The sequence below is a fragment of the Tachypleus tridentatus genome, chromosome 9, assembly GCF_004210375.1.
Source record: "Tachypleus tridentatus isolate NWPU-2018 chromosome 9, ASM421037v1, whole genome shotgun sequence".
In the NCBI taxonomy this organism is placed as follows: Eukaryota; Metazoa; Arthropoda; class Merostomata; order Xiphosura; family Limulidae; genus Tachypleus; species Tachypleus tridentatus.
The window spans coordinates 3,943,030-3,956,738 of NC_134833.1; the positions used below are offsets into that span (position 1 = coordinate 3,943,030).

The 13,709-nt window shown below is 33.1% G+C and overlaps 2 protein-coding genes across 4 annotated transcripts in view; both read left to right on the forward strand.

Annotated features, from left to right (window-relative positions):
* Positions 1 to 9,370, forward strand: part of LOC143224680 (uncharacterized) — a 66,500-nt gene extending 57,130 nt beyond the window's left edge. The window contains exons 12-15 of the mRNA XM_076452839.1: positions 2,241 to 2,350; positions 3,894 to 4,073; positions 7,349 to 7,442; positions 9,056 to 9,370. Of these exons, the coding sequence (XP_076308954.1) occupies positions 2,241 to 2,350; positions 3,894 to 4,073; positions 7,349 to 7,442; positions 9,056 to 9,219 (548 nt within the window). The 3' untranslated portion in view covers positions 9,220 to 9,370. The remainder of the gene's footprint in view (positions 1 to 2,240; positions 2,351 to 3,893; positions 4,074 to 7,348; positions 7,443 to 9,055) is intronic.
* Positions 9,371 to 10,914: 1,544 nt separating this feature from the next.
* The window catches only part of LOC143224681 (tight junction protein ZO-3-like), an 89,788-nt gene continuing 86,993 nt past the window's right edge, over positions 10,915 to 13,709 (forward strand). For 2 of the 3 annotated variants that reach the window (XM_076452840.1, XM_076452841.1), the window contains exon 1: positions 10,915 to 11,435. In XM_076452840.1, coding sequence (XP_076308955.1) covers positions 11,268 to 11,435 — 168 coding nt within the window. In that variant the 5' untranslated portion in view covers positions 10,915 to 11,267. The remainder of the gene's footprint in view (positions 11,436 to 13,709) is intronic. The other variant, XM_076452842.1, reaches the window with a different exon arrangement.

The window sequence follows — 13,709 nt, forward strand, 5'->3', positions numbered from 1 at the left end:
TTGCTTTTTTGTTGCAACACTCGTAATATTTTAATTAAAGCATAACAAATATTCTAAGTTTCTTTTTATTGTTTTATATTTTAAACTTACTCCTTTTTGTTTGTAATTTTAATTCATTAAATCTGAAACGTAATTTTGTTTGTAATTCAGTTGTTGTATTTATTGTTCAGATATAAAATACTGCTTAGTTATAAAAAATATTACCAGGTACGACTGGTGAGGTAGTTTTGGATGATATTTTAATAATGTCCCCAGTGCAGGAATTCCTCGATCATATTTCTTCTTTTACTCTGGGAAGCGACTAAAAGTTATGTGACAACTAACTTAATAGTGTACATCCATTGTATTACTAATTTATAGTACACTATACTATTGTACAAACTAGTAAAATTATGTGACAACTTATTTACTAGTGCACATCCATTGGATAACTGATTTATAGTAAACTATTAATATTGTACAAACTAGTAAGGAACTGTATCGTAATCCGAGGGTCGCAGGTTCAAATCTCCTTCACACCAAACATGTTCGCCCTTTCAGCTGTGGGGGCGTTATAATGTACGGTCAATCCCACTATTCGTTGATAAAGAGTAGCCCAAGAGTTGGCGGTGGATAGGGATGACTAGCTGCCTTCCATCTAGTCTTATACTGCTGAATTGGGGTTACTAGTGCAGATAGTCTTCGAGTAACTCTACACGAAATTCAAAACAAACCAAACCAATTGAAAATTTATAGGCTGAGTTAAACCGATTAACGAAAGACCACAAGCCAAACATGGAAAATACAATTTTTGAAGTTCTCAAAGAAGGATGACAGTCAATCACTAAGGAATATCTGTACAAACTCATTTGTTTTATCGATGTGAAACAATACTGAAACCTGAGGAATGTTGACTAAATATTAAGTTTTGAAACTGGTTTGTGTTATTTTTAGTTTCATTTTTACGTTCCATTACTGCAGAAAAACTTGTTTGATCATTTTGTAATCAGTTTTTGTGTGAAAATGTAAGTAAAATCATGAAAAGTTACAGTATTCACAAAATCCAGAGTTATAAATTAAAATTTGAGATATTTAAATAGATCTGGTGAGTTCTAAAAACATTTAGTTTTACATATTTTTCCGCATCTAATAAAAGATATAACAACATTTTTGGGGAGGGACACATTTTTGTACATCTATAGATTATGTGATAACTGATTTAAAAGTGTACGTCCCTTAATCTATTAGTATTGTATCATAACAGACTTAAAAGTGTACGTCCTTTAATCTATTAGTATTGTATGAAAACTGATTTAAGAGTGTACGTCACTTAATCTATTAGTATTGTATGATAACTGATTTAAGAGTGTATGTCACTTAATCTATTAGTATTGTATAAAGTACTGAACCACCTTTGTTTCCGCCAATAGCGTTTCCTTCGACATTCTTAATTGTAAGTTTAGCTGAACACCCACAATCTTTCTCACACAAAATACAGGTAACAATGATTGTCTTATCATAAGATGTATTGCCCTTGTAAGTTTAGCTGAACACCCACGATCTTTCTCACACAAAATACAGGTAACAATGATTGTCTTATCATAAGATGTATTGCCCTTGTAAGTTTAGCTGAACACCCACGATCTTTCTCACACAAAATACAGGTAACAATGGTTATCTTATGATAAGATGTATTGCCCTTGTAAGTTTAGCTGAACACCCACGAATTTTCTCACACAAAATACAAGTAACAATAGTTATCTCATGATAAAATGTATTGCCCTTGTAAGTTTAGCTGAACACCCACGATCTTTCTCACACAAAATACAGGTAACAATGGTTATCTTATCATAAGATGCATTGCCCTTGTAAGTTTAGCTGAACACCCACGATCTTTCTCACACAAAATACAGGTAACAATGGTTATCTTATCATAAAATGCATTGCCCTTGTAAGTTTAGCTGAACACCCACGATCTTTCTCACACAAAATACAGGTAACAATGGTTGTCTTATCATAAGATGTATTGCCTTTGTACACTTAGCTGAACATCCACGATCTTTCTCACACAAAATACAGGTAACAATGGTTGTCTTATCATAAGATGTATTGCCCTTGTAAGTTTAGCTGAACACCCACGATCTTTCTCACACAAAATACAGGTAACAAAGGTTGTCTTATCATAACATGTATTGCGTTTATTTTTAATTAAAACGAACACACCTGGAGTTTTGTCTATACCTTCCTGTTTTAACCCACAGCCCAGTACTTCCTGGAGCTATCACGTAACATGAACCTTCTGAAGTATCGACTTTTAGCTGAATTGAGTAAAGCTGCTCGTGTTCACGTGCTTCGACTTAACCAAATGAAGGTAAGAGTAAACACATGTTTTGTTTTTTAAATCAGTTTAATGTGAACCCAGCTCACTCATATACTTTTACCGTAATGGCAAAACCTTGATTAACATTTCAAAACTATTCTCAACTTTAGTAGTAAAATTACTGAAACATTACAGTGATATTTTGTTATACGTTTTCCTTTCTCACACACAAGCCATGCCAAAATTAATTGGGCATACATTGGTCCCCCCAGCATGCAAACTCTAATAACATCTACACATTTTTCAACTCTGATTCGTCATCTTTTGCTTTAATTGGTTTATGTTTAGTCGTCCACCAGTGTTATTTGAAATAAAACTTTTAGTATCACTATACAGAAGTTGCATAACTTCTAGGATGGATACATTCTTTTGACCTACTCTGTACGTATTGTTGGTAAAAAATAATGCCAAATCTGTGTTACGATTAGGAATTAATTTATTTGTTCACTAACGTTTGCCACAAGCTGTGTTCACTGGTAAGCCTAATTTCACGAACAACGTTTAAACAGAAATTCGAGAATAATTGTATGTACGGTTAACAGTTAACTTACCCATCGACATCACCGCTAATGAATCAATAAAACACAGCCTGACTTATTCACCAACTGAATCACAAACAAATAGACTCAGTAACTCTCACTTTCTAACTCACTAACTGAATCACAAACAAATAGACTCAGTAACTCTCACTTTCTAACTCACTAACTGAATCACAAACAAATAGACTCAGTAACTCTCACTTTCTAACTCACTAACTGAATCACAAACAAATAGACTCAGTAACTCTCACTTTCGACTCACTAACTGACCCTGAAGTGAATACCTCATTAACTAGATTAACCCAACCATTTTTATATTTTTGTTATTTTCCAAAAGCCCTCCCGCTAGTACAGCGGTAAGTCTACGGATTTACAATGCTAAAACTAGCCGTTCGATTCCCCTCTGCAGATAGCTCGATGTGGCTTTGTTATAAGAAAACACACACATTTTCCAAAAACCAGTGGAAAGTTTTCGATTTTACAGAAGCCTTAACTAACATAAAATTTCATGACAAGTACCCTTTAACGAACGAGTATTTAAAGTAATAAAATATAGCTTGTAGCAATAAGTTTTATTTCTACGTGTCATGACAAGCACGCTTTAACAAACAAACATTTAAAGTAATAAAAATATAGTTTGTAACAATAAGTTTTAATATTTTATTCTTAAATTTATCAAGCATAAAAAATCATTTGATTTTCCAATGAAATCTCATAGATCGAGTCCATATCGTTTTAAGACGCTTAATAACACAAAGTGTAAGAAATGTCAATACCTCACCTTTCTATGGTTAAATAAAACGGTGACTTTTGTTATACTAAATCTTTAAATACTCATGTATTCACGACGAGTTGGAAAACCGAGATCTCGAAATCAAACTGAAAAAAACAAATTAAGTTATAGAAACAATTCTTTAACATTATTTATTTAATTTTGTTCATTTATTATTTTGTGTGAGACACACATACATACAATAAATATTTTGAATCTTTAGGTAAAAAGTGACAAACATAACCTTGTGGTCCACTTCACTTTACTCGATAAACCGCCATTAAAAGAAAATTACGAGAATCCAAATGTCGAGGAAAATGATCTAGAAGCGGCAGTCGAGGCCTTGCAGACTACAATTTACAATTCTAAGTTCAGAGTAACAGTTCCACTAAATACTTCATTCGTAAGTATGACAGGAATTTTAGGTTAGAGAAATTGTACCTCTAAACACTTTTTTCGTAAGTGTGACAGGAATGTTAGGTCAGAGTATTTGTTCCTGTAATCATTTTTTTCGTAAGTATGACAGTAGTTTGCATTAATTAAAATAATTATTCTCCATAGTGCTTTTCACATAAGTATTAAATTTTTACCAAAACTATGTATGTTAAAGGAATATTTTTATAACCGTCCAAACAACCTACCTTATGCTAGAAGGTGAAACCAGTAACTTTTGTCTTAAGTTCTATTTTTCCATTTTGTCGGTACGTTTTGTTTGTTCCTAAATTTTTGATATATTGTAATTATCATTCTCATCTGAGAAACATTTCCTCAGATTAACATTGAATATTCATTAATGTGTGATTAACTATAATTTTATAAAAACTGTTTTTAAGACTCTTTCGTTATTTTTGTTATTAACGATTGCGCAGAGTAATATTATTTATCTCTATACATTTGATTTATCTTCACATCTATATAAGAGCAAGTAAAAATAAGTATACGATATTAGAAAGACTTCTTACATAAAACTTCTTTCTTTATAACTTTGTATTTAAGTACTGAGTTTTAATTAAAACTATAAAATATTTACTTTCACTGTGTGAAGAACAAACGTTAAACTTTGAACTATATATAGGTGATATAAATACACAGCTTCTTGTACTACTCCTGAAATTGCTAAGATCACGTTTTTGTTTTTTTAAGGAATGTATTAAAATCGACAGATGTCGCTTTCACTGTTTACAAGTGATTTAAATTTATATTTAGCGATAGCAGTATTTTTGAAAATATAATTGTAGTATGTACTAGAAATAAAAATATCCAGAGAATAACATTTTGTCATATTATAAATACAGAGTAGAAACAACAAAAATACTAGCGGTAGTTGTAACCAAGTGTTACAGCTGTGGACATATTACGAAAGCACTTAAAGCTCGTCCCGGCATGGCCAGGTGATTATGGCATTCGACTCGTAATCTAAGAGTCGCGGGTTCGAATCCCTGTCACACCAAACATGCTCGCCCTTTCAACCATGGGGGCGTTATAATGTGACATTCAATCCCACTGTTTGTTAGTAAAAGAGTAGCCCAAGAGTTGGCAGTGAGTGGTGATGACTAACTGCCTTTCCTCTAATCTTACACTGCTAAATTTGAGACGGCTAGCGCAGATAGCCCTCGTGTGGCTTTGCGCGAAAACTCAAAACCAAACGTAAAGCTCACAACATCATAAACGCAAGTGTGCCTCAAAGCAAACATATAATCACATTGCTGTGACTTCTAGCAGCCCTACACTGTAAATAACAAAGGATGGCCTAAATATAAGAATATCAAAACACGAATAGTTAACTCAGAAAATAACACGCAGTACCCTAAAGCCAAGAAAACAGACTGAAGAACACCCTTATTACCAGCATCAAAACCTCCAGAAACACAATAACAAGCGAAGAACATACAATCCACAAGTATCATAACACGAAAGAGTAAACCAACTAAGAGAGGCAGTGAAAAACTTGTTAGGTCAATACCAAAACTCTCGAAACATAAAACTCTGTATTATATAATATTCAACACTTTATTTATAATCTACCATATTGTCTGCTGACCTTAAATATTGTTTAAATTCACCTTTACTTCCTAATATGATATAATTAGCAGTAAATACACAACTAAATAGCTACAATAACTAATATTAAAATCACACAACATTAACGGACGTGGACCTGAAAATCAACAGAATACCAGAAAAATTCCAACCATCTTACCTGATAATCAAACAAAAGATGAACAATTAACCATACTGCAGGAAGAAGTGACACCAGCACCTGAACCTCCCGCTTCTCCAGAGACCTAAATTCGAATGTGTCACCATCACCTGAACCTTCCACTTCTCCAGAGACCTAAATTCAAATTTGACAGCACCTGAATCCCCACTTCCACACCATCACCTGAACCTTCCACTTCTCCAGAGACCTAAATTCAAATGTGACACCAGCACCTGAACCTCCCACTTCTCCAGAGACAAATTTAAATTTGACACCAGCACCTGAACCTTCCACTTCTTCAGAGACCTAAATTCAAATGGGACACCAGCACCTGAACCTTCCACTTCTCCAGAGACCTAAATTCAAATGGGACACCAGCACCTGAACCTCTCACAGTCTTTAAGGTTTAAGAACGAGTGTCAGCAGACAATATGGTAGATTATGAATAATAATATTGATGTTAACCGATTTAATGTAATACCGTTTTGATTGTTAATTAGATCATTTTGGTAATTACCTTGAACTAAAATGAAAAATAAGTTATATTTACAGTTATTTAGAATAAAATTTCAAATTTAAAATATAAAATGGTTAAATTACTTTTGTCATAATAGTCATCTTCAAACCATTTATTTTTGTTCCTAATATTAGCGTCTGAAACCCAGAATTTTTAATTCAGTTGCTATTCTAATGTGAATTTAATCATTTACGCTTTTGGTTGGCATAATCCAAAAATAACATGGGACTTCCCTCTAAAAATTATGAATGTATTACCAATGGTATTTTTCGTAAATCAGAGGTTTTTAATTTTCACTTATAAACAATTTAGCTGAATTGAGATTGACCCGGCAACACCACCAATCTGATCATAAAATTCAACGCTTAAAATAAAGTTTAACTGCTTGGTAGCAGTCTCAAGTAACATGTGAAATTATCAAGCCACTAATATTTAATAACATGGTAAACACGTCATCTTCATTACGTCATTAAGTGAAAAATGTGTATATAAAGACATTACGTCAAAAATACTTCTGAAACTGTATTATCAAGTTATAAATATATTACAAATGAAGGAACTAATTCGGAATAGTCCTTAAATGTGTAACTGTTTCTAACAAAATCTTTGAGGAATAGAACCAGAAAAACTCTGCATGTTCATGATTAAAAGAGCCAATATTAAAACAACAGAATTGAACAGAATTGATTGGAACATCAGTTTTGTGAACCTTTGGTAATTCTTATGATTAAATATGCTAATATTAAGTAGTTTGTACCGTATTTTGACAAAAAATACTCGTAGCTTTAAGAAAACATTAAAATAAATTATAATATATATATTATCCTTAAGTTAACGTGAAAATTATTATCGAACCACATACAGTAATTCAGAAATTTTTAAGAGTTAAGAATTTCTGCCCTAAAACTAACACGTGTTTAAATTTCCTCCATGTTAACAATCTAATTTTCTGATTCATAAGGTCGTCACTTTACAACCACCGAAAAACGGCTTAAAGGAAGTATCGTCATTGGTTGATAAGACAACCAATGATTCTAGAAAAGGCTACACTCAAGGTAATATTTATCACATGGTATATTTAGTATGTAAAACTATGTGCTCTGTCCTATTCTTAAATATATATAAATTAATTTTGAAATAAAAAACCTATAAATCGAAAGCGCTCGGGTTATAGAGTTTCTACTTCACTTCTATCAAGACTTTCTGAATTTATGTGTTTTTCTAACATCATGAATATAAATTAATTTACCATTAACAGCATACGAGGTCTGTTCAAAAAATACGCGGACTGTTTGAATTGCACGGCTCCAGTTGGTTCCAGGGGAATCCGATTGGTGTCGCTAGGTTCGCACAGATCATCTGATTACGACGCCATTTCCCGATTGCAGATATCTTCATTTGTGTATTAGCTACGCGGTTTTAAGTGAAGTGCGATTTTTTCGTTTGTCGGATTTCAGAATGAATGACCTGAAGGAGCAACGACTTGCTGTGAAATTTTGTGTTAAACTTTGAAAATCTGCGACTGAAACTTTTGCTATGCTTAACACGGCTTACGGTGATGTTGCTATAAAGCGTACGGCATGTTTCAAGTGGCATGAACGTTTTAAGGATGGTCGACAGTCCATTGAAGATGATGAGCGCCCTGGACGTCCTTCCACGTCAACTGACGACCCACACTTCGACAAAATCAACACCCTGGTGCAGGCAAATCGACGTTTGACTGTCAGGAAGCTTGCTGAAGAGTGTGGGATATCAGTTGGATCTTGTTACGAGATTTTGACCGAAAACTGAAGATGCACCGCGTTGCTGCGACATTTGTGCCACGCAGAACTCATGAGTTTTTGGCCAAACACTCAATCACTGTTCTTCTCCACCCCCCTACTCACCTGACCTTGCTTTTTGCGATTTTTTCTTGTTCCCCAAACTCAAAAGACCCTTGAAAGGAAGAAGATTTGAGACGATTTCCGAGATTACGGTAAATGCGACGAAGGAGCTGGAGGACATTACAAAAGAAGCGTACCAGGACTGTTTCAACAAGTGGAAACACCGTTGGGATAAGTGTGTGCGTTGGGGAGGAGAGTACTTTGAAGGGGTCCCAGACCTGTAACTTCTAAATAAAGTACATTTTGTTTTATGACGTCAGTCCGCGTATTTTTTGAACAGCCCTCGTAGTAATATTAACTAAATATTCATTATGAACAAACTTGCACTTAGCTTCACAGAAAAACGTTCTTGAAAAATTATAGAAGGAAGGGAGTCTGTGTAAAAAGGTTTATTCTATAGAACAGTAAAGGTTAACGTTTTATTCACGCAGAATGGGTTAATCTTTTCCTACAGTAGAAAAGTAAAATTTAAAGTGTTGGTGAAGTACAGCTGCATTACATGAATTAATATTGGTTCGATATTATGAATTTATATAACTAAGTGTTGCAATCATAATTTCAAATTCTTGTCCGTTTGTTTGTTTTTCAAAATCAAAATAATTATCCTCTATATTCCTAAAAATTAAAAGTCAAAGCTTATTTCATAGAGGACGGTATAATTAAGCTTTAAACATCCTACAATATTTGGTCTCAGTAAGCTAAGTGAATGACGTTAGACCGATGCTGATTTGACAAAAGTAAGCTAAAGCTATGTTTGTTTTATCTTATAAAAAATTCTTTTCCAGGACAAGTAGTTGGTATTGGTGTTGGTGCTAGTATGGCAGGATTCGTTCTTGGTGCTACTCTATTCTTCTGTTATTTCAAAAGACACACACGATCAACAACACGTAGTTCTGATGAGATGAAAAACCCTTTCGACATTCTGGAAGTTGGAGAAAGTAATATTTGAGATGAGGCAGCATACAAGAAGATCTTGGAACAATAAAATATCCATTTCTATTCAAACAAAGTGATTTGTTATAAATAAAAACATCACATTTATTCATTTGTTTTTATTGTTACAAGATATAGAAAAGAAAAATATTAAATATTTCTGTAATTATTCTGTCAAAATCATTGCCTAAAATAGCAGTAAAGTAGAATACTTTACTTAAAACACATCTATTGCGAAGAGTATATGTACTGAAGGAAGGAAAGTGCTGCACGTTAAACAGAAGTCAAAAGATCCATAGAATACAAGTTATTAGTAAAATCTGATGTATACAGTATCTAATAACTAAAGTCAGAACTGAACTATCTACTGGACCTTAAAGAGCAGTTAAAAGTTCAATAAAGTGCAAGTTCTTATTAAAATTTGTTGTATACAGTATCTAATAACTGAAGTCAGAACCGAACTATCTACTGGACCGTAACAGAGCAGTTAAAAGTTCAATAAAGTACAAGTTCTTATTAAAATTTGTTGTATACAGTATCTAATAACTGAAGATAGAACTGTACCATCTACTGGACCTTAAAGAGCAGTTAAAAGTTCAATAAAGTACATGTTCTTATTAAAATTTGTTATATACAGTATCTAATAACTAAAGATAGAACTGTACTGTCTACTGGACCTTAAAGAGCAGTTAAAAGTTCAATAAAGTACAAATTCTTATTAAAATTTGTTGTATACAGTATTTAATAACTAAAGATAGAACTGTACTATCTACTGGACCTTAAAGAGCAGTTAAAAGTTCAATAAAGTACAAGTTCTTATTAAAATTTGTTGTATACAGTATCTAATAACTGAAGATAGAACTGTACTATCTACTGGACCTTAAAGAGCAGTTAAAAGTTCAATAAAGTGCAAGTTCTTATTAAAATTTGTTGTATACAGTATCTAATAACTGAAGTCAGAACCGAACTATCTACTGGACCTTAAAGAGCAGTTAAAAGTTCAATAAAGTACAAATTCTTATTAAAATTTGTTGTATACAGTATCTAATAACTGAAGACAGAACTGTACTATCTACTGGACCTTTAAGACCAGTCAAAAGTTCCATGAAGTACAAGTTCTTAGTCGAATGTTATTGCAGATCTTATTTTAAGACTACTGTATCTTTATTGGAAATTTGCACTTGTTTTATGTTCGTTAGAAAGCTGTTTTTAAATAATTTATTTTGTGTTAAACTTAAGACTGAATAATAATTTCGTGCGAACTAGGCCAACTTCCTGCATATTATTTATTTAATGTTTGGTTCTTTACATTTTTACATAAGTAAAGAAGTTTATTAATTCTAAAATGCATCAATAAGTATTTTTAATTTGCGTGTGAAAATATGTTTGAACACATTGCTTTGATTTATTCATAACTGTGTACAAGTATGCACACATAAAAACACAAGCAATCAGCCATTCTATGTTAACTGTTCGCACAAACGCCAATCGCTTAATCAAAGGTTAAAGGTGACTTTATAAACTGCACATGATGGTCACATTCGAACTGTATATAGTTAAGCAAGATAGTTTCAAATTACATACGGAGTTTGCTCGACCCAAGCACTACTCTCTTTTTCGAACTGAAACTAGATATTATTACGTATCTACAGCTGTGTATCTTCAACGTTGAGGGACGAACTCTGATGTCGGGCGTGATAGCTCGAGCTCCACTCAGACATACACAACTTAGAAGACGTACTTAAAATGTTTTTTGTGTAGAAATAGCTCCACCTTCTATTTAAGTTTTATGTAAACAGTTGTACTTCATTAAACTGTAGCTATTTTATTATTATTATTCTACTTGAAAGAAAATGATAAATTTGCAAGAGAACATCATTCGAAAGAAACTTCTCCGAATACCTTATAAAATCAAAATTACAAGGTTTTTCAACATATAAGGTCTTCGTCGGTGGACTTTAATATTCAGTAAAGTGTTCCAATGTCACAATTCCGTAGGTCTTAAATTGTTATAGAGGCACAAAACTATCTTCTAGCCGTACGCCACTCAGTGGGCAGTGCAAAATGACAAGACAGAGGAGAAATTCGACCGAGGAGGGTCGTTCACGAGGCAGAGACTCAAGTCGGTCGAGGTCCAAAGACAGGGCAAGAAGCTACGATCGTGGAAAAGACAGGCGCAAGTCGCTGGACAGAGGCTCGCGGATATACGAGAAACCTCATAATCTCAGAAAGGTATATATCTATTTATTTCTATTTCTCTGAGAAATAAGCTAGATAAAACCTAGTTGTAACTAGATAAAATCTAGTTTTAACGACAAAATAAAACTGTATCGTTAGATTTCTTTTTGAAACATAATGTTATTTGCAATTAGTAGCGCAACCCTCAGTTACTAATGGAAAGAAGCTCTGGATGGCACAGATTTCAAACCCGGACCTTCAGGCTGGAACTAAGCTCAGACCACAGCTTACAAAGTTAATGTTACAAGATTAGCATACAGTCAAATAAATTCACCTCACACATTTTATACAAGATACCAACTAACTTTTATATATTCTGTCCATTATTTGCACGTTCATTTGGCAAGATGTAACATAATGTTTAAGGTGCCAGACTGTACGTTTGAGGGTCCTTGGCTCACGTCCCGATGTCGTGAAAGTGCAAGTTGGAACTGTTTGAATATTATATGTGTTTGTGTGTGTTTTCTTATAGCAAAGCCACATTGAGCTGTCCATTGTATGCACCGAGGAGAATCAAACCCCTTATTTTAGCATTTCAATTCTAAGACTTGATGCTGTCCCAACCGAGGTAGCCCTCGGTGTTATAAGAATGAAGTTTAAATTCGATTGCACCAGCATGTGGCGGTTAGTGTTACTGACCAGCTCCCTTTCCTTGTTCCGTCAGTTTAAAACTGGAGGCTGTGTTATGCAAACGTTTGAAGCAATAATAATAATAAGTCATTTATATATGTTATAGCGACCTATTAGTTTTGAAAACTGAAGATCAGCTATATATGTTTGAGATTCCTGTACGTTTGGTGAAGAGAGCTTATTTGGGATGTATTCTAGCGACAATGGCAATGTAATTCCTTTCACAGATAGTTCAAACATTGTGTAATATTTATACTTTTATTGTCGAAAAAATATTACAATAGCTTGATGTGTCCACTCAAAACGTGTTGTGTTTACGGTGACAAGCATTTCCAGCATTGTTTTAATGTTGTTCCATTACTAGTATCACATCAGCATATTCGATATTCTACTCGTATTCTTGTGACGTACTTCCAACAGGAAATCGATTTATTATCCAGTGTCATGACACAAACAACTATCTAGTATAAATGTTATTAATATATTTATTTTATGAATTAATATGTTATAATTGTTTAGCTTTTCATAGCATGTCTAAACAAGCAGGTTGGAAGCAATTATTGTAAAGTAAATGTCATGACAAGTTTACATACGTAAATCAGTGAGAGTCGAACGTTGTGTTTGTCGCTCATTAATATTGAGATTACCAAACATCTGGGAAAATTTATCACTGTCTAAGAAATAGAGAGAAAAGATTAAATAATAAACATATGAATTAGTGTGACCTGCATGTGTGAACTTAAACAAAAAGTAAACGTTTATTGAAAGTAGATATAAATCCTAAGTTGAGGTTTAACAAGAAAAAGACAACTACAGGGAGTGGACAAAAAAAAATGCCCCCTTTAAAATGTTAACTTGCTATGTCTTTTATTAGATAAGAGAAACATATATAAAACTATATGTTTTTAAAACGTACTCGATGGGATTTGTTCAATTATGACATGAAATCCTAATTTTAATACTGACTTTTGTAAATACTTTAACTGGTTATGATTTCAGTTACATTTTATCATAAAATGTATTCTGTCGTCACTTAGATCTGCTTAGTCCTACAAAATGGTCAAACAAGTTTCTCTGCAATAATCAAATGTAAAAAAATGAAACTTAAAAATAACACAAACCAGTATCACAACTTAATATTTAGTTAGTATTCTTCATGTTTCAGTATTGCTTCACGTTGATGTAGTGTGCTTTCAAATGAGTTTGTACAGATGCTCCTAAATGATTGACTGTCATCCTTCTTTGAGAAATTCAGAAAGTTTACCTTCCATGTTTAGCTTGTGGACTTTTGTCAATTGGTTTAACTCAGCCGATACAATTTCTGTCATTTTGATATCGTGTGATTGGCCTCTCCAATACCATAGCATTGATTCTCTTATTTCTAATATATCATTTAACGACTCCATAACTGCAGAGAAACTTGTTTGATCCTTTCGTGGACTAACTGAATTAATAATATCTAAGAAACTACAGAAGGAACAACATTTTTTATGAGAATATGTAACTAAAATCATGAAAAGTTCGGGGAGTTACAAAAGCTAAATGTTGAAATTAGAATTTGAGATATTTGAACATATCTCGTCAAGGTGTTCTAAAAACATATAGTTTTACACATTTTTTATGTTACCTAATAAAAAG